This window comes from Carettochelys insculpta, chromosome 7 (assembly GCF_033958435.1).
Source record: "Carettochelys insculpta isolate YL-2023 chromosome 7, ASM3395843v1, whole genome shotgun sequence".
Lineage (NCBI taxonomy): Eukaryota > Metazoa > Chordata > Testudines > Carettochelyidae > Carettochelys > Carettochelys insculpta.
In genome coordinates this window covers 41,963,283-41,984,754 of record NC_134143.1, presented here as the reverse complement: position 1 = coordinate 41,984,754, position 21,472 = coordinate 41,963,283, and the positions used below count along the sequence as shown (strand labels likewise).

At 41.5% G+C, this 21,472-nt stretch overlaps 1 protein-coding gene across 4 annotated transcripts in view; it reads right to left on the bottom strand.

The window, feature by feature from the left end:
- The window catches only part of MYOF (myoferlin), a 129,824-nt gene that overhangs the window by 99,666 nt on the left and 8,686 nt on the right, over positions 1 to 21,472 (bottom strand). For all 4 annotated transcript variants that reach the window (XR_012646308.1, XM_075000386.1, XM_075000384.1 and 1 more), the window contains exons 2-3: positions 12,513 to 12,568; positions 9,628 to 9,719 (exon numbers count right to left, since the gene is read on the bottom strand). Coding sequence is in view for 3 of the 4 variants with exons in the window: in XM_075000386.1 (XP_074856487.1) it covers positions 9,628 to 9,719; positions 12,513 to 12,568 (148 nt within the window). In the remaining variant the exon portion in view is untranslated. The remainder of the gene's footprint in view (positions 1 to 9,627; positions 9,720 to 12,512; positions 12,569 to 21,472) is intronic.

The window sequence follows — 21,472 nt, the reverse complement described above, 5'->3', positions numbered from 1 at the left end:
CCAGATAAGACTAGGCTCACATGCTTTCTGAATGCGTCTCATCAACCACACCCTTGGAACCCATGACACTTGCTCAAGAATAGCTGTACAATCATGATGGTATTGAGATTTTCCAATTTAAACTTAACTCTTTATGCCTGCCTACCATGACTAAACACAATTATAGTGGAACACTTGTTTGAATATGCTGCAAGTTTCAAACTGCACAATGGGAAGCCTCCTGGAGTACAATCTGAGAAGTATAAATAATTTGTGTAATCACATTTAGCTTTGGAGCTCTATAGTGGATCTCTTTACAGTAGCAGATTTCAAATAATAAAATCCCAGTTTCAAGTGTACCTGATCACTGTGCTAGGCCTGCAGCATTTCCCCTATATGAATAAAGTAAAACCCATAAACTACAGGTATGCAACTGTTAAATACAGCATTGTACTTTTGGCATAGCCAATTAACCCATTGGTGCTGGGCTTTACACTTCCCAACAGAATCCCAAATACTAGAATTGAAACCCCACAGCTTTGGCAAGTGTCAGAAAATGCTAATCCATAGCAATACCTAACAAGTTTATGTTTCTCTCCAGTGTAATATGAAGTATCTTTCTATAGTATTCCTAAAATTGCCAGACCCTCACCAAGTAAGGCTACTCTATAGCATCCCTTGTTGGCCAAGCATAGCTCTGATAATGCTCCCTTCTTTACTTTTCCTCCCCAAGGTGAGCCTGCGCAGTCCTCCATGCATACAGCTGCCCTAGTAGTATGGCTTAGCCTTCTAGGCAAATCATAACACCCCTTTCAGGATACCAAAAGTCCAAACTAAAAAGTGCCCACCACACAAAAATATTCCCCTGCCCCTTGGGTTTTCTCTTTGACATGCTCTTAGATCCTGCTCCTTGCCCTTTCTGGATTCTGTGCCTCACATACTTCCTAGTTCCAACGTTGTTTCCCTCAGGACACCCTTTTCTTTACATTCCCTGGTCCAGGGCAAACCCTTATTGACCACCCAGGGACCCAACTCCTAATGGGGCTTGCTCTTGGTCCTGTTATAAGGCCCAGCTGTCCATTAACCCAGGATTTCCCCCTTTCATAGTCCCATCTGCTCAGGCTGGGAAGCAAGTAAATAATTATGATGCAGATGTGGCTGGCCCCATATCCTATAAAGAAGCTAGGATATCACCACTACTTTTAGTGGAGGCATACCAACATCCTCATTTCTCCTGCACACATTATAATGGCTACATCCAAACATTCTTGCTGTCTCTTATCTGTCACAAGGCAAAATGTAGCCTACACTTTCAACACCATCTTTTAATATTTACTCTTGCTGTTAAATATATTTGTTCAAACAGAAATAGTACTATTTTAATGAATTATTGGATACTACTTTTTGAAAACAAAAATGTCATGCACATCATATACAAACGTGAAATCTTCAGAGGAAAATTAAAAAGACATGAATAGGTAAGACTGCAAACCGCATTCAGGTCTATGCAGGCTGACTCTGACTTGCGTTCTGTTTCACTGTCAAGCACAGAGGCCCACACATACAGATCCAATTGCAGAGGGAGGGTCCAATTATTTTTGGTTCCAGGTTAAGACATTCATTAAACAACTTTAATTACAAACCCAAAAGTTAGCTGCAGTTAATGTTCCCTGCAGTAGAGTTCAGACTACACTCTTCACTGAAAGAAGGGTGTGCCCAAACTATTTTCTGCCAGTGTTGCTAGGAGACTAACTACTCAGTCTGGAAAAATTTATACAACTGGTGACTTGCCCTCCTACACATGGAATAAAATCACTTCACTCAGACCACAATGTAACTTCCTGTTGAGAATATGGTTTTTTGTAACTTTGTAATCTACCCTTTCCACTTCAGTTGCTAACAACTATCCTAAGTGATACATTTTCCTTAAACTGTGTAAAGATTCATTTTGCTTTTTGGAATGAGAGATTTTAAATTCTAAGTTAACACCACAATGGAAAACAGATGTGTTCTCTTCCCAGCCATTTTTATGTGGGAAAAGCCAGCCCTGCGCTTTGGTCACATGTAAGCGCTCTTTGTCTGTCCCCGGAGTGATCTGTTTGAGCACACTTTGGGGCTGGGGGTCTTTTTAATGTAAATATTTTCCCAATAGGTCAGTCTTTGTGTCATGATGCTTATTTAATATTAGTTTGCTCTTACAGTAAAATTGCTGCAGGTAACACTATATTCTGATCGCAGGAGAAATAGAAAAATACGCATAATGTTCACATTAGCCTAAACAGCAGACACATTACATACCACAGCAGTGAGTAGTGCTTTGGCAGTGTGTAAAAGCCAGGGAACTTCTATTGCACTGATTCTCCTGCTCTGTGGAATTCTGGCCTATGTGCTTTGCTGTGTAATTTTTCAGGAGACCATCCCCTTGTTCTACAGCAGGGGTAAGCAAACTTTTTATTTTGGGCCGCACTTTTCATTCCTGCAATTAGCAGCTCCCCCCCCGTATAATCCAAACTGATGGAAATTTCGGTTATGTTCATATAAAAATAAACTTTTCCACATATGTAAGAAAATAAGAATGTAGACTGTAAAAACATTATTAATCGGCATATAAATGTGAATACACACACACATAAAAACAGCAACATACTTCAACATTTTTACTTAGATGGATGAGCCTAACTCCTACCAGACGAGCATGGTGCATCCCCCAGCTTTGCTCTCCCCTCTTCTACAGCACCTGCCCAGATTTTTGCAGCAGAAAAGTTAGGGTTGTATACCTGATGCCTCCCTGGGAGTAAGTAGGCAGAGAAGGATGGCAAGGTGGAATCAGGTGAGACCTACAGTTCCATTTCTATCTTACATGCCAGTCAGAACTGGTTGATGCCAGGTAGGGAGTAGGGTGTGCACTGAAACCAGTTATATCAATTACTGTCCCCGCCTCACTCCAGCACAAGATAAATGAGGTCTGTTGGAGAACACTCAAGTTAAACCTAAAAATTTACCCTCTGACAGCAAAATAAACAGTGAATAGGAATGTGAGCTCTTAGACCTGGGGGGAATATGGGCACAGTAACAAATCCTGTTTGCCTTACTCATTTGAACTAGTCACATTGATTTCAAAGTCCTTATAAGCTAAGGTGAACAGGATATGGCCCACAGTCAGCATGTGCAATAAACTTTCACCTCCAGAAGCCTGAGTCCAAATCATAACAAGTTTCATCAAAGTGAATGTGATGGTTTCCTATTCTCCACTGTGATGGTGATTTGCATTACAGTAGTATTGTGTTTGCACAAATCCCCAAACTGCCATGTGTGCTAGCCTAAAGCAGCCTGTTCTGCTGTCTCCCCAATAGTGTGTATCTCCTGGGAACTGTGCAATGGCACCGTTCAGGACTGAGGTGCATCTGAAGAGGCAGGCCAAGAGGATTATGGGCATTATTTTGGCTGCTCAAGTCATGGAGAAACTAAATCATTCACAAATAAAAAATAAACTCTTTGTCCAAATTCACAAAGCTATTTTAAAAATAAACAAGAATTAGGGTAGAATGAACAGAATTATGTAATCCGCACAGAGTTCATTTACCACATCTTAAAAACCGTTGATAACTTCTAAATAGTTCCATTTATTTACGCATATTGGGTAAATTCCACATTCCACTGGTGTCAATGGGAGCACTACTAATGGAATCTTTTTGGGGAAAAAAAATCATTTCAGTAATATACAGCTAACACCTTAAAAAGGAAAAACCTATAGCTGAGCTGTTCCTTGCTGTAAAAGAGCATGAAACTCTGCCTTATAAAGCGCAGGTCTAGTTATACAGTAGTGGACGATTTAAACTAGCAAACAAAATCCTGCAATTGACTACCCCTGTTGCTGCTGAATGTGAGGCACTGGATTGCTTTAGAATCCTGTTGAACAACACATATGTAGCTATGTTTAGAAAAACCTCTTACAGTGCTCTTTTTTACATGGTGCAGTGAGTGAACTCTGTCATCTTTTTATTAACTCTTTGAGGCAGGACCATCTCTTTGTTTTGTTTATACTACACCTACCGCTGTGGGGTCCTGCTCCAGGAATGGGACTCTCAGGCACAGCCATCCCTTGGGTATGGTAAACGGGGATAATCATTCTGGGCCAAGCCTTTGGGGGAGCCTGAAGGCCAGTGCAGGTGGCCAACGTGATTGGTCCCACAAGATATAGATGCAGGGGGCACTATAGTCCACAGCACACCTGGACTCTAAGTTTCCAAGTACATGTGACTGGGGCCTTGGCCGCTGCCCTGTGTGGTACGTGGGTCCCAGCTGCCACCCACACAACTGGGGTCTTAGCTGTTGCCCTAAACAACTGGGGCCTTGCTCTGCAGCAGATGCCCCGGGCCGGTACAGTCTGATTTGTCCCTGGCCCTACACCCCTCCCTGGGGACAGCCCTATTGTAACATACTACAGTAATACAATAAATAACATTACAATGTTTCACACATCAATAGAATGCTTATGTTCCACCTGCAAATTTTTTATCTCAGGCTGCCACTTTAACTATACCTGTAATATACTCCAGTTAAGTCAATACTGCATGAGACAGAAAGACCACGGTGTGGCTTTCAGATCCTTGCTTGATCTTACAGGCCTGGCAATTAAAAAAAAATCTCATTCACTGTAAATTGAATGGATTTCCTCTGGACTCACTGAGAGACAATAAACGTGAAAGACCACAATACAATTTATATCAACATTTGAAATGCATTTGTTCTGTATTATTGATGGTGTATGAAATTTTTATAAAGTTTACTTATTTACATAAAGTATGGACTACTGTATTTAATATGAAAAGTTGCTAAAAGAACAGAAGTTGTGAAAGACTAGTGTGACTATAGTGTGAAACCCTAATGACTTTTGTCCTAAATCCTACTAGTTTATGCCTTTTCACTTTGGAAATTATGCTAGCTATTTTTACATTAATGGTCAACATCATGTGCACAAATCAAATGAGCATTAGTTCCTGACCCTTAAACAGTTGATGTGAGTAAGAGGATGGTGAAAAAGCTACTTCCTAAACTTCTCATGAATATGCTTTTCACAACTTACATATTGTACAGTAAATAGTTTCAGAGGGGTAGTGTTAGTCTGTGGCATCACATAAAAAAAAGCAGTCCTGTACTACCTTAACACACCCTGTTTTGCTCTTTTCTGCTCCAGAATCTGAAGAAGCGAGTCTTACCTACAAAGGCTCATTACCTAATAATAAAATTATTAGTCTTTAAGGTGATACAGCTTGTATCTCATTCTCACATCTAGGTGTCTTTGTAGAAACCAAGTCACATAAATTGCTTTACTCATCTATAAAATGTGGAAAATTGCTACTTCTGTGCCCAGATACAACACATGAGAAATTTAAAAATAAATAGAAAAGTTTTATGTTAATGAAGGGCTAGACTTTATGTCATAATAAGTACTCTACATCTGAAAGTTGTCTTCTTCCCTCAGTCCCTGATTTTGTCAGACTTAGAGAAATAGTTCATAGCTTACCTCAAATATTAAAAAGCTAAAAATTTTGATTACTCATGTATAACTAGGCCAAATTCAACTAAATGGCAAAAACTCCCATAGAGCCTGGCATCATCCATCTGATTTACAGAAACATGGGCATAGCCATGTGGAACCACAGCAGTGGTCCAATCTTCTGTCTGCAACTTCATAAGCAGGTGTGAGAAACCCTGCAGTAGGCAGATGTAAAACACCTGTCCACAAGGAAAGTTTCTTTTAATCCCTAGCAGTGTTGCTCATTGATGAATAAAGGTTTCTATCCCTTCACTTTCTCCATGTAAAGGCTGCTTAGTTTTCTCAAATATTGTACGTCGCTGTCCCAGGGGTCATCTTTGTTCTGTTTTTATGTTTGCATACATACTTCAGTGTGACCCAACTCCCATCAAAAAACAAAAAGTCAGTATTTATAATGATCAGCCCTTGATCATTCTTTTAAGACATACAAACAGACACAGCCGATGTTTGCAAATATAACTTTGGATTAAAGACAGATTATCTCATCTGGAAAAAAATAAGAATCAACTGGAATCTTAGTCCAAATATTGCGCTGACAGGGTTCAAAGGTTCAGATAAGAATTGTCCCATCTTTTGGTGGTGGCAAGCAATCTCTCTCTCAAGAACTCAGCATATCTGGCATATTTTCTTGTGTCAGTTTCTTTTTCAGATATGTGGACTTCCTTGAGCTCAGACACATCCGGTGCATTCTGGGCCCCTCTAATTTTGGTGAACCTCAAGAAGATATGAGATTCAAATACAACTGGCCTATCAGTGATACAATGGTGGGATTTACTGGGTATCACCAAAGGCAGGAGAGTCACTTGGATATCGAAGGAGGAAAGAGAAGTGGAGGTTCACTATGAAAAGAGAACTATTACCAGTTCATACAGAATTTGCACATTAGTCAGTACCATAAAAGCTCAATACCTTAACTGAAAATAAGATAAAAATAGTATCCATCATCACAATGTCAGCAGTACTACTAGAAGAGAGAAAGAGGTGTTCTACATGCATGTGGTACCACTGCTGAGCATAAGCACTTTGCAGATGTTTCCTAGATATTTACTCTAGGACTCCTCCCCACAGAGTACCAGCAATCAGTACAGATTGACCCTCTGTGGTCTCTGGTGTTCCTGCTGCTCTCCTCTGCTCCTCTCAAACCTGTTCTCTCACTGCTCCTGCCTCCTTGTGTCTCTCTGCTCACCTCTCACTCTCGCTCCCTGCCCTTCCCCCTGTGAAGGGTTTTAAAGACCTCTTATTCGCCCAGTCATTGGGGCCAGGTGGTTTTAATTAGGCTGAGTCATCTCCCACCCAGCTGTCTGATTGCCCTTCTGTCTGTTTGGGCTCCCTCTGAGGGGTCCTTCACCCTGGCTCTGCCACACTCACGACAAATACTTTGCCAAGTGGTAGCCAGCAGAAGGTCCTGAACATGATGGGAACAGAGTGGTTCCATTGTGTAATGCAGAGGTGAAGGCAGTAGACAGCCTGCACAGACAATACAGATATGCTCTCCAGGGATCCCATCTGCCCTGGCATATGGCGTGTTGGGTGGATCAGAAAGAATGCAGAGGCACTCTCAGAGAATCTATGCTTTATGGATTCATTGGTTAAACCTTCCATGAAACACAGGAGATTACATGGGGGCCATGAAGCAAACATTTGGGGGAAGGTTTGGGAGTCTCCATGACTTCCCACACACAACAACCTTAGAACATGTCAGCACAGAACCCAATTTATTTAGAGTTTGTGCAAAGGAAAGGGTTTGCTTCATCGGCTCAAAAACTTGTGTTGAGATTCTTTAAATAAAAATATAAAAAATATATTTTCTTATCCTAATGAATCTATGGTGTGTGCAGTTTTTAGCATGTTAGAGATGGAAAAAAATGTGATTGCAGTGTTGGTGAATGCAGAAGACTAGAAATATCATATAATTACAAAGATTCCTCTTTTTATGCTTCTAAAGGTTGAAATGGTGGCCCTGGTGAAGTCAATGGACATTTTACCACTGAGTACAGAGAGTACAAGACGGCACCAAAAATGCACATTATTCCTTACTCTGGAGTGGGGAACCTCCAGCCCACAGGCCATGCACAGTTCATCAGCGATAGCTGCTGGCAGGCTGCTAGATGGTTTGTTAACCCGAGAATCCCTGCAGCTCCCTCTGGCCACAGTTCACTATTCATGGCCAAAAGGATCTGCAGGAAACCACATGGGCTGGGCCACCACTTCCTGCAGCTCCTATTGGCTGGGAATGCTGAATTGTAGCCACTGGGAACTGCAGGGCTCTGTACTTGTGCATGCTGAGGCAAACAAACTTGTCTCACTGCCTGGAAGTGGCTAGCGTTCATGAACTGTGTGCGTGTGGCCAGCATGCCAGAGGCTCCCCACCCTACCTTGCTCTCTCTCTAAAACAAGAAAAAAAATTATATTAATAATATCATTCCCCAAAGAAACTTTACTTCTTATTAGCTGCAGGGAGCGGGATTGCCACAAATGATGAATCATAGAATAATAATACACTACAAGAGGTAACTAAACTGTCATTAATACTTTCATTTTTTGTAATTTAAACATCCTCTTATGAGGTGTGCTTACATACATTGTTTTCGGATATCCTGCACAACTTCACTTCTGACATTAAGAACATACTAAAGCTTCAGTCATACAGACCCAACCCATCTCTATTTTTTCCTGTAGCACTGCTTGTGGTCATTGCCCTGTCGTACCACTCAGAACCATGAAAACATGTTAGAGAACATGTTCTGTGTTCGTACAGTGTCTACCACAATAGGGTCCTGGTCTACAACTAGGACTCATAAGCACAATGGCAATATGAATAATAATTATGACAAAATACCAAATATCCATACTGCAGTTATCTATACACTATATGTAACCAGGCCATGATTTAATTGCAGTGAAACTTTTCCATGCATATCGTATAGTTTTATGCAAAATGCATTTTGCAACATAACCAATTTCTGTTACATGTCTAGGAAACTATTATAAGCATATACCATAGCCAAACACAAATGTTTTATGTTCCAACTACACAATCCCCCTGGGAAAAAAATGATTCTTTGGATTTTAGTAAGTGCCCTATAGAGTAGCGTTTTACTTGTTTTTGTTATACTGACCAACTTAATTTACAGGATCTTATATTTATATTTAATTTTAGCTTTCAAACTTTTTTTCCTTTTTAAACAATTCAACAAATTAAATACTTCCGATGAGCATTTTTCTTGATAGTTATGCTAATCGCTGATTGCAGTCTTGGCTCATTCTATCAGCAGACATGTTATAAAAATGTAAGGATAAAAAATGAAAACCCTAGGATACAAAATTTCCCACTCCAAAAACAAAGAATATTGCATTATCCCCTGACCTTTTAGTTATGTCTTTTCCCTTTCATGTAAAAATAGCTGCCTTTATACAGCCTATTTCTTTAATACCATTAATGGTAAGAAAAATACAGAGACATCCTTGTTCTGAAAGATCTTCCACCGAGGAAGGAAGAGACCAGAGATACAGTACTTTCTACAAAACCATCTTTCAATAGCCTATAATTATTAGTTTAGTGTTAATTTATCAGTGCTTCATATAGTATTCATCCAAGCAAGAATGAGTTTAACTACCTTTCATTTATTACACTGACATTGTTGAAACTAACTAGAACTATTTCTCTGACTGCTGTTTGGAAGGGTTTTTGTCTGATGCATTTGATCTAAACCTGACGAACATCAACTTCATGCACGAAGTTCAATCTGTAGCCTCTCAGGGCAGGCAAAGGGAGGAAGGAGCACAAGGAAATAACTTTATGGACAAGGTCAAAGGCCTGGAGAATCTGGTTGAAATCCCCCTCTAGAACAACAACACAGAAGCACTGGATGAAGGAGAAGACCCTTCATATAGGAAGGAGAAGACTCGTCATATAGGAAGAATCATTAAAGCTCAATAAAATAATAAAATGTCAGCCAATTCAACCAACTAATCAACCAACCTAATAGCAGCAATTATTTGTGTGCAGTGAAATAACAGCTTCATGGTTTTTGTTCCGCCTTTTTAATTGCATTGAAAATAGAGGAGCTTAACAAAAAAGTACATACTTGTTTTGCCCAATTGTTTCAAAATCTTTCACAATAATTGTCAGTGATGATGAAACATCGAGTGCTATCCCCTTCAAATCAAATTCAAGAATCTGTACAAAGACAATTGAAGCAAAAACAATTAATCAATTGAGTTAAAATATAAAATACCTTAACATGAATATTGTATTTGGTTGGTTTTTTTTTTTTTTTGGTATTAAAAAAAAGAGGAGATGGTAATCAGCCAGCTCTCCACCCACCCCACCAGGCCAATCCTGCAGCTGGGGCTGCCAAGGTGCTGGTACTCCAAAAGTACTGCATTTAGTAACACCTGACTGATCAGAACATATCTGTAGTACATTTTGACTAGTTACCAGTACATTGCAATTCTAGCTCTTCTAGTTCTGTTCCTTTTTATTGATATAAATAACTTATTTTCCTTCATAAGTCCTGATCCTATTCTCATTGTGGTCAAGGGGGAAAATGGGTTGCCAGTGATTTCAGGCCTTTATGTTTCTACACCTTTCTCTTATTAGTAGATATGATGACTCATGACCTTCATGAGCATGTACTTTAACCTCTCTTCTACCTCATTAAAGAGAATGCTAAGCATAGCTAGAACACTAACTTATGCAGCACCCATTTAGATACCTATCCTTAACCTGTATTATCCTTTTTCGTTACTTTTTGTGTCCAGTTAATTATCAAAGTGGCAGTGCTCATATCAGGGACCCAATCATGCCACTATTAATATCAATGCCAAACCTTCCTTTGAGTTCAATGGCAGGAGAAACAGCCTCAAATAAACTAGAAATCCATCTTCCTTTACTTAAAATTGGATGAGACACGATTGTCACAGCTCGTAAGCATGTAATGGCAATACCAGGTTAGACCAATGATCTGTCTATGACAGCTTGGAGTTGAGCAGCCACCAGCAGCCATGCTCCGCCCTCTGTCTCCCTTACCACACTGCTGGTGGCCCCACTGACCAACTCCTCTCCTGCCCCCTCAGCACTTCTAGAATGCCCTGAACAGCTGATTTGCAGCATTCAGGAAGCTCCAGGAGGGGGATGATGTGGGGTAGGGGCAGTAAAAGGTGGGGGGGGTCTTGAGGAAGGGGCTGGAATGGAAATGGGGCAAGGGTGAGACAGGAATGGGAAGAAGCAAAGCAGGGGAGGTCTTGGGGAAAGGGAGGTGTGGGGGTGGGGACGGAGCAAAGGGGAGGTTCTGGTACCCTTTGGTTAGAGGCGAAGTTAACACCTATGTAATTGGCATCCTTATTTTTCATGGTGGTTGGTGCCAAATGCTTCAGGGGGAATGAACAGTACAGGGCAATTTATCAAGTCCCAGTCACAGCTTCTAGTAGTTGGAAGTTTGGGCACATCCAGAATATGGGATTACATCCCTGACCATTTTGGCTCATAGCCATTAATGGACCTGTGTTTATCTAATTGGTTTTTGAACCTAGTCCCACTTTTCTCCTTCGCAACATCACTTGGCAACAAGATCCTCAGGTTGACTGAGCACTGTGTGATGAAATACTTCTTTATGCGTGCTCTAAACTTCCTACTTGTTCATTTCATTAGTGATCCCTGGTTCTTGTGTTATGTAAAAAGGTAAACAACAGTCCCAATTCACCTTCTCAACACCATTCATGCTTTCATAGACCTCTGTTTTAGCCTCTCAAGGCATCTCTTTTCTAAGCTCCATAGCCACACTATTTTTAATCTCTCCTCATATGCAAACTGTTCCATACCACTAATAATTTTTCTTGCCATTCTCTGTATTCTTTTCTTTTTTACAATTATATTCATCTTTATTTTAAGAAATGGAGACACCAGAACAGCACGCATGGTCTGGGCATATCTTACCTTTAAATACTGAAATAATGATATCTTCTGTCATGTTATCTATCCCTTTTCCCAGTGGTTCCTAACATTTTGTTAGTTTTTTTGTCTGCTGCTGCACACCGAGCAGATGTTTTCAAAGACCTGTCCATCATGACTTCAAGACCTCTTTCTTGAACTGTAACATTTAATGTAGACCCTACTGTACTGTATGTATAGTTAGGATATTTTCCAGTGTGCATTACTTTGCAATGATAAACACTGATTTTCATATACCGTTTGGTTGCCCAGTCGCCCAGTTTTGTGAGATATCTTTGTAACTCTTCACAGTCTGCTTTCGATTTAACTAATGAGTAATTTTGTAACATCTGCAAAGTTTACCACCTTACTATTACCCCTTTCAAGATCACTGTGAAAACACAGCATTTATTCCTATTCTTTGGTTCCTATCTTTTAAACAGTTACTGATCCATGAGAAAACCTTCCCTCCTATCCCATGACTCCTTATTTTGCTTACAAGCCTTTGGTGAGAGACTTTTTCAAAGGCTTTCTGAAAGCCTGAAGCTACATCTACACTTACTGTAGAAGACTGACTACTCCAGGTCAATCTTCCAGGGTGCCATTTCGCCCATGTGCAAAACAGCACATTCCAGGGTCAACACTGACCCCAGAACTCCTCACGAGCCACGAGAATTAAAGAAGGTCGATCGGAGAAGTGCTCCCATCAAATTTCTGTCCAGAAGACAGGCACCTAAATCGAGGGCTGCAAAGTCAATTTTTGGTACACAATTGGCATACCAAAAATTGTGTAGCAGCTGTCGACCTTCAAGGCAAGTGTAGACATAGCCTAAATACACTATATCCACTGGATTACCCCTCCCACTTACTGTTTGTTTCTTCAGCTGCAAAACACATTTACTGTCACCTTACATCAAAGTATTTTACTTTCACTCCTAAATGTATCTCAGATTCATAAATGTAGTGACTGATGTACTAATTTTGTAGCCATAACACACCATATAGCATACTAAAAACAAAAACGTTATGAGAACAGGTCACCTCGTTCCAAATAGGGTTGAGTTCACTATCAATTTTCTTTGTTTTCTTTTTTTCATCTGCAAATAAAAATAAAATGTGATTGTTCACTTCCATTAAAGGATTAGACTATTAAGTAAAACAATAATAGAATCTTCCCATTTTATTTCATAAAAGATTTTTTAAAAGCTTAATGTCATCAAATTATTTTTGGCCTATCCAATATCTGTAGTTTTTGTTGATAAAAATTTCTTTGGATAGTTTTTAGTTGGTGTACTTGCACAGTAATTTGTTTTCATTTATTTTGTTTATGCACAAAAAATATTTCATGCAGACTGGATCCTGTAAAACCTCTGTGTCTTAGTCCTTTTTCTTTTATTTGAGTTTAGCATTGACGAAACATGAATCCAACAGCCCAAGACTAACAGCTGAACTTTTTCATAAGAACATAGCAATCATTTTGGCTAGTCACTTGTTTGTGTTCTTGGATTCTTTTTGCTTAATATTTGTAAGCTTCCTCTGAAATGGCAGCAATTTAAACAAAAAACAGTCTAAGCAGAGGAATGTAGACTTAAAATTGAATACATTCGCTGCTTCATGTGTGCAGATATTGATACTAATGAGAGTGACGTATGCAGGACTGCCAACAGAGAGGGGCAAGAGGGACAATTGCATAGGGGATTGGTGGACTCAAGGGGTTCTAGGGCTGCCACTACCACCAGTGCTGCTGAAGCCCTGCCTGGGCCCCAGGCCCTTTTAAATAGTGCTGCTGTATCAGTGTGGTAGGACTGCAGGAGCCACAGAGCTCAGATAAGTGGACTTGCAGGGTGGGAGGGGGCCTGGATGTTGTAACCATGTGAGTAAGTGGAGGGGACGAGAACCAGGCTGGGAAGAGGAGGGTCTGAGCCTTGGGGATAAAGCCGGGCACAGGACTGCAGGGAGCAAGGGCCGAGGAGGGTGGAAGAACTGGGCTGGGAATGGAAAAGAATGGAGTGATGGGGGGCAGAGGTAGGCAGGGATGGCTGGGAGAAAGTTGCTGAGTGGGGATGGGCACAGGACCCCAGGAGCAAAGGTGGGCTAAGGGTGCAGAGAGGGGAAGGGGCCAAGCTGGGCACAGGAAAACTGGAGGCAGAGCAGGCCAAGAGATTGCTACGAGGGCAGAGGAGGAAGGAGCCAAGCTTGGCACAGGACCACTGGGCAGGGCGGAGCTGTGACAGTGATGGCAGAGAGTGAAAGGAAGTTTACAGGAGCGTGTCCAGGCAGGTGGGGGATGAGGTTGTGATTGACCAGGGGATCTTCTGATGGGGGGGCTTGGGGTTTTCCCTGGGGGGGTGGAGTTGTGGCTCTGTCTGAGGGACAGGGACAGGGACCCCATTGATTGTGCTACCCTGGGGCCCAGAATTCCTGTCAGCAGGCCTGGATGCATGCACATAAAGGGGAATTCATCCCTCTGAGTAAACAGGCTCTGTGCAGAGGTTTCTAGGAGATTAAGTAGATGAAAGTCATGGTTCCAAATCGCAATTTTGCAATGTATCACCACCCTGACAACAACTGCAGCATAGCAATTGTAATAGTTGCTCCCCACAAGTAAAAGCTCCCAGCCACAGGCTCTTCATCAGTGTAAACCAGTCTGGTACACCTGGGGTAAAACCATGGTGCATGACAAGGGTAGATTATTCTACCATTCTACCCAAGTTCCTCCCTTTCAATGGCTCTTACAAAACCCTTCAAGACCTGTGTGAATTTCATCCATACAGAGGGGAACAGAATCCAAGAGGATTCTCCTGTTACAACAATTCCACATCAGCTAACATTTAGGTGTCTTGACTTTTTCTTTACTGTTATGCTTAATCTTAAGCCTATATATAAATATATATATGGAGGAAGGAAAACATTTGTCTGTTGCTCAATGCTTGACAGCATAAAATGCAGTACAGTTACTGAACACATGCAAATTTAAAAAGGGCAGTATAACCACATCTAAAATACATTTGCCTTATTCATTAATTGTTGAGTCATTGAATACAAAGAAATCACTAGAAAGATTGACATACATACTTGTTCCTTGCTCTTTTTCTTACCTTTACTTCACTCCTTTAGTGAAGCAATATTACAAGCTCACAGTATCATTTGCAATTTACAATTATACATTGTCAGTAAAGCTTTGTGAAGATCTGTGTAGCAATAAGAAGTCAGTTTGCACATTGGTGGTGGGCTTTGATGGTTTTTTCCACAGGATGAAAGAGGAAGGCACTGAAAAATTAGCCCATACCATACATTGCAGGGAACTGACTCACATTTCTGTAACAGGAATTGGCTACAAAAGTTTCAGGATACTGACTCACAACATACCACAAAGGAAACAGCACTTATAATCCATGGTGCTGTAAATTCATACCTCATAGAACAAAGAGCTAATTCTCAAATAATCAGCCTGAATTCCACTTAATAGTTAGAGCTAGTCAAAAAAAGAAAACCAAAGGACACTCTGAGGATAATATAAATGTTTGGTTTGATATCTCTGAAACAAAACATTTTGATTTTTCAGATGACTTTTGGTTTAGAAATTTCCTTCAATTTTAAACATTAAAAAGCTCAAAGCTGAAAGTTTTCAATCTGAAATGCTTTTCATTTTTAAATGCACCAAACATTCTGAAATATGTATTTAATTTTGACCCAAATGTATTGTTTTTTAAATTTAATTTTATTATTTATTTTTCAGAAATGCAAGTAAACTGAACAGTAAGTTACTCTCACAATCCTACATACTGAAGTCATCTAATCAAACATGCTGCACTGTTGAGCATGGCTGTCTGGAAAATTTGGGGTTCAGGATAGGTCTGGAGATTCTGAGGTTGTCAGGGAAAGAATGCTCTCATTACTAGTGGCAGGGTCTTGTAATGGGGACATTGTACCATAGACATCTCTGACTGAACTGACAGATCAAAGCACTGCAATCCCACTCAAACCAGCCTATATCTTGTCACAATCCTGTAATGTGTGGAATGGTATAGTGTACACACAGGACAAGATTATTCTTGACAATGGTCAGAGGCATAACAGGGTACCTGTGTTAGTCTGTATCCGCAAAAACAATGAGAAGTCCTGTGGAACCTTATAGACTAAACCTGGGTCTGCACTGCAGAGTTCTGTCAACAGAAGAGGCCTTTTTCCCAGCAGCTTTCCCAGCAGAGCTCTGTCTTGACCATACATGGCATAGCACCTCTGTTGACAGATTCTATCAACAAAAAAATAATGTAGGTGCTCCTGAGGGGCCTCTGTTGACAGAGAAGGCTTCCAGTTCACTGGGCTGCCCTATTTGCAGAGCTTCCAGTTGGCTGTTCTGTCAACAGAGGGCTAAGCAGTCTGGCTGCTCTCTGTCGACAGAGTATGTTGACAGGGGAGCCTGTATTAGATGTGGATGTGATCTGTAGACAGAGGCTGTGTCAGGAAATATCTGTTGATATCAACTTCTGTTGACAGAACTCTGTAGTGTAGACACAGCTTAACAGATATATCAGAGCATAAACTTCCATGGGCAAAGACCCACTTAATTAGATACACTGGAGTGAAAATTCCAGAGGCAGATATAAATATACAGGCACATGAAAAGAAGGAAGTACCAATCCAGAGGAAGGCCAGAGTTAATGAGGTCAAGTCAGTCAGGGAGGATGTGGCCCACTTCCAGCTGCTGGTGTGTAGGTGTGAACATCAAGAGATGAGAAACTGTTTTTGTAGCTGGCCAGCCATTCCCAGTCTTTGTTCAATCCTAAATTGATGGTGTCAAATTTGCAAATGAATCATAGCTCTGCAGTTTCTCTTTGCAGTCTTTTTCCTAGTTAATACACCTTGGCAATGGGGAGACCGCTTTTTTCACTACCAGGTACTAATTACTTAAAAAGTGGTAAAATAAAAACGAGGTCTATGATTTCATTTCTACTGTACATATTAAAGTGTATGCGAAGAAAAATATTTTCTGTCACATATTTGAGAGTAATGAGAAGGACTTTGTGGTGTATAGGTTAAATTAAAAGGATTTTGTTAAACAACATACATAATCTGAGTCAGTCCATGGGTGAAGTTAACACATTTCATGTTGATTTTTAGCGTTTATTCCCTTCATTTTATGTTGCCTCTTTGTATTAGTCTATTTCACCATTGTCTTAATGGCAGTAATTTGACTTAGTTTCTGTACCTGCAGCAAAGGACTTTCCCCTTTCCACCTAAGATACCAAGCTATAGCAACATTTCTTGGCTGAGAAAACTCTTTGGGGGGCCCTTCAGCATAACCCATTCTTCAGTGACTGGGATCACTTTTATGTCAAATACTCACTACTCTACTGGCTATGACCCTAGCCACGAAAAACAAAACTCAAAATCAGATCATTTGATAAGAATCAAATCTGGGTAAATTACACAGAAGGGTCAGTGGGCCACCCATTATTTTTTCCTTTTCTCCTCACCTACAGGCAAGGAATGACCACATTAATATACTGTATATGGGATACTGCTTACACTACTTTGTTGCCAAAGCACACTTAATATGCTGATAGCAGACAAAAGTCAGCTTATATCACTCCTGTTTCATCTTTGTTACTTTCAGTTTACACACAGAATTATTGTAGTACTGTGACGCTGGCACGCCAGCAGCCAGTTCTTGCCAGAACTGTAGGCACAAGCTAAAAATTGACAAAGGCATAGCTAAAGACCAAACCCTTCAATTACATTAGTGTTGATCAAAATACGTATTAGTCTTATAAGAATGTGTTTAGTGATTAGATGTGACAGACAGAATGTCTGCAAGTTGCTGCATGATTTTATTTGGTGAATAGTCACAAGTTGCGTCTACACTACAAAGTTCTGTCTACAGAAGTCACTGTCAGAGTTTTGCCAACAGAACCTCTGTCTACAGAATACATCAACACCTAATAGGGGCTCCCCCTCTCAACACCCTCTGTTGACAGAAGCCAGACTGCCCGGCCCTCTGTCGACAGAACAGCCAACTGGAAGCCCTGAAAACAGGGCAGCCCGGCGACCCAGAAGTGCTCTCTGTCGACAGAGGCCCCCTGGAGTGTCTACACTACTTTTCTGCCTACAGAATCTATCTACAGTACTATGCCTCAAACTTTCAAGACATAACACTGCTAGGAAAAAGATTATGTTCTGTCAACAGAGTCTAGACAGAATGCATTTGTAGTGTGGATGCTCCTGTTTTGTCGACAGAATGCCTCTCCTGTGGACAAAAGTTTGTAACGTAGACACAGCTACAGAGAACTAGCCATGTTAGTCTGTATCTTCACAGAACAAAAAAGCAGTCCTGTAGCACTTTAAAGACTAACAAAATAATTTATTAGGTGATGAACGTTTATGGGACAGGCCCACTTCTTCAGATCTGGAAAGTTTCCAGATCTGTCCCATGAAAGCTCACCATCTAATAAATTATTTTGTTAGTCTTTAAAGTGCTGCAGGACTGCTTTATTGTTTCACGATCTTATTTGTTATGACCACACTCCACGTGATATAGGAATATGTAAATTCTGCTTTAAAACTTAGAACATGCTTGCTCTAAACTTGTGAACTTGAAAGGAAAGAGTGTTCCCCCTCCCATCCAGAATAACTATCAAAATCAAATGACCCATCAAGAAATATGGCAACACAAAGGTCTGATGAATGCCCCTATTGTACCTTGGAAACACTACATGCTAAAGAAATTTCTCCTATGCATGTAGAAAGCTGAATGAAGGAAATAAAACAGAGACAGGTAAATTATATTTTCAATGTTTAAACTCTCATAGGGCCAGAGACAACACACTGAAACCAGAAATTCCCCAGGAGTTACCCCTGCGTCTGCCCTGAAAGACACTTTGATTTGACAGATGACTCTAACTGTGTCACTCTTAGGATTTATATGATAACTGTGTATGTTCACATTTGTTATTGACTTGATGAAATCTAATTATAGAACACATCACTAGTTTGGGGTTTCTGCATTGTTTTTGACAGTCTGCCCTGAGGTAGGCACTCAGGGTCATGAGCTACTCCAGGCAATATGACAACTGGTGTAGTCTTGGCAGAATTCATATGCCACAGATCAGTTGGATCTGTTAAAAGCTTACATTTGACCCTGAGAGATTTTAAGCATTAAAGATCAGTCACAATGAGTGAATTGCAGTCTTACGTGGGTCTTGATAAAAAGAACTTGAAAAATTATGTGACAACAGGGGATTAGCCCATAAAAAGAAAGCCTCTGATCAGAAAGAGAGAGCTTTGCTCACAGATTTTGAACAAGGAAGAGGATCTGTGCATCCCACTGCCTCAGATGCCTTAGAAACTGCTGCAGCAGAACTGGTTCTAGAACAACTGTGCACGGTACTGATGAGGTAAAAGCTGCCATCTGTGCTTTAAAAACCTTCCCATTTTGGAGGCAGCAGAAATTTTTCATAAATAGATCACATCAAGGGCGCTTGGGAGGAACAAACACAGGGAAAAAGGAAATCCTTCTGCTCCCCTGATTAAGAGGGCAGAAGGGTCTAGGAATAAACCTAACCCCAACCTGATTTTAAAAAAAAAAAAAAAAAAAAAAAAAAAATCAAAGGAGGCCAGATTTAAATACCTCTTATCCCAAGAAAAAGCAGGTTGTCTGACATCACGGTGGGACTCTTGGACATATAAACCCAAATTGCCTCAAACTTAAGGTCTCCCCCATAATCTGTACCCAAATCCCCCACAATGACTGTCAGTGTTACCACCAAGAATGCGAAAGCTAACATCCATGATCCCAGAGGAAACAGTACAGGACATATGGCTTCAATAAAGTATACTAGGGCTGAGTCTTGGTAAGATAGCGAAGAATTTATTAAGATTCTAGAATAAATGGCATTGAATGTACAGACATCCCAGGTCACTTTGGCTATGGAAAGTTTGATAAAAGAAAAAGACACTTTCTGGCTCATCTTAACATTTTGCATAATTTTCTGTGGCTGTGCCCTTTAACTTCCACTTTAAATGGAAGGATTTTAAGGGTGAAATTTGTTTGTCTGTCATTTTAGCTACATCTAACCAGGTTCATGTTATTATATGCAGCCAGAGAAAGTATGACTCTGACTCACCTGCTCTGTTTATAGAGAGTGGGCAAATTTATGGGTGTGGGGAAGAACGCCTTCAGTCCTTTGCCTATTGAGGTAAGTAGCTTCTAAGCAGGAACTTGAGGATTCTTCTGCAACTGCTCTAAACTTAAGTGAGACTAAGGCTTGGTCTACACTAGACTCTACAGTCGACTGCAGATATGCAATTCTAACTATGGCAGTTGCATTACTAGGATCGACATATCTGCACTTGACTGTAAGGTCTGTCCTCACTGAGGGAGATCGACTTCCCTTGCTCCTCATCAGAGGAGGAGTGCAAGGGGTCAACTACTGACCCCACGGGTATCAATTTTGTGCATATTTACCAGACGTGTGAAATCAAACTTCGGAAGATTGACCCTGAATAGGTTAATCTCCCGGTAAAGATAAACATACCCTGAGAAGGAGTTTGTGAAAGCGTAGCAAGATAACCCCTCTCTGGACAAGAAGATTGGGCTACAGCTCAGAATCAAAGTAATACTCCAGCTGACAAAGGAAATGTTTTATAATTTGTATGAGACTTGTATAACAGGGAGCGCGATGCCTTTCTGGGAGGGGGATGCTTGCCTCCCCCACAGTCAAGTCGAGCCAGGACATGCCTGGTGTCAGTCTGCAGGAGGATAAGGTGCTGGATAAGGAGGCGGCCAGCCAGGTGACCATACCTACTGGCCTGGAGCTTCTATTGACCCTGGAGCTGATCCACCCGTCCCAGGATGTCTCCCAAGCTTCCTTGCTCCAAGGACTCAGGTAGAGCACCTCAGGTGACTTCTGTAACTTTCCCCACCCACAAATGGGGTAGGCAAAGGGCTATGAGAACCTGCATGCTCCCATTTAGCCTACTCAGCCTGAAGGTTGTGTAATCTGGCTGCACAAGAAGTGCCACTCAGCTCCCTGAGGCTCTCACATAGCAACCCCTCACTCCTTCCCATGAGGTTCCTGGAGAGGTCTGCCCCATTCTGGCCTCCATGGTAGGATGTCATCCATGACAAGCCACCACTGAGTGGCGGCTAGCCTGTCCCAGTGTCCCTCTTCTACTCCCAATTGGCAGCCAGTGCTCCTCTTCGAGTCCCTGTACGAGGGACTGCAGGCAGGTCAAATGCTCCCTCATGAGGTCATCTTGGCCGCATTTCTATTTACAGATTCCTTGCAGTGGGGGACACACCAAAGTTGCAGCCCTCCTAGCTGTGATGAAAGGTCACAGTGGCAGTCATCACAGGCCACACTGTGTATGAAGCCTAGCCCTGATCACTGAGCTGACACCAAAGGCCTCAGTTCAGATCATGACAGTGTGCTTTGAGCAAGGCAACATGTTTCCTAGACATACACACACAACAATGCTGCTCACCGCCTAGGGTCATGTCCACACTCAGACAGAATTTGCAGTGCAGTGACTGATCTTGTGCATAAGAACCTGCTGGTGGGGAGCAAGAGTAGGGGAACCCATTAGCCCCCTCTCTGGCAAGTGATGTCTGCCACTCACACACACCTTCCCCCCCACTGGCAGGAATAGAAGTTTTCTCCCTGCAGGACACCTCAAGTGCCAGACCTGGCACTCATGGGACACAGGAAGATGTTGAGATGCTTGTTCTCCCTCCTTCCCTTCCCCACTGCCCACACGATCCTGGCCTAGACAGCAGTGACCCCATGTCATGGGTGTTGCGATGCTCCCCTGAGATGTCTGTGCCTCCTGGCAAGTGCTCATTGTCTAGGAAACATGTTGCCTTGCTCAAAGCACACTGCCATGATCTGAACTGAGGCCTCTGGTGTCAGCTCAGTGATCAGGGCTATGCTTCATACACAGTGTCTCCTGTGATGACTGCCACTGTGACCTTTCTTCACAGCTAGGAGAGCTGCAACTTT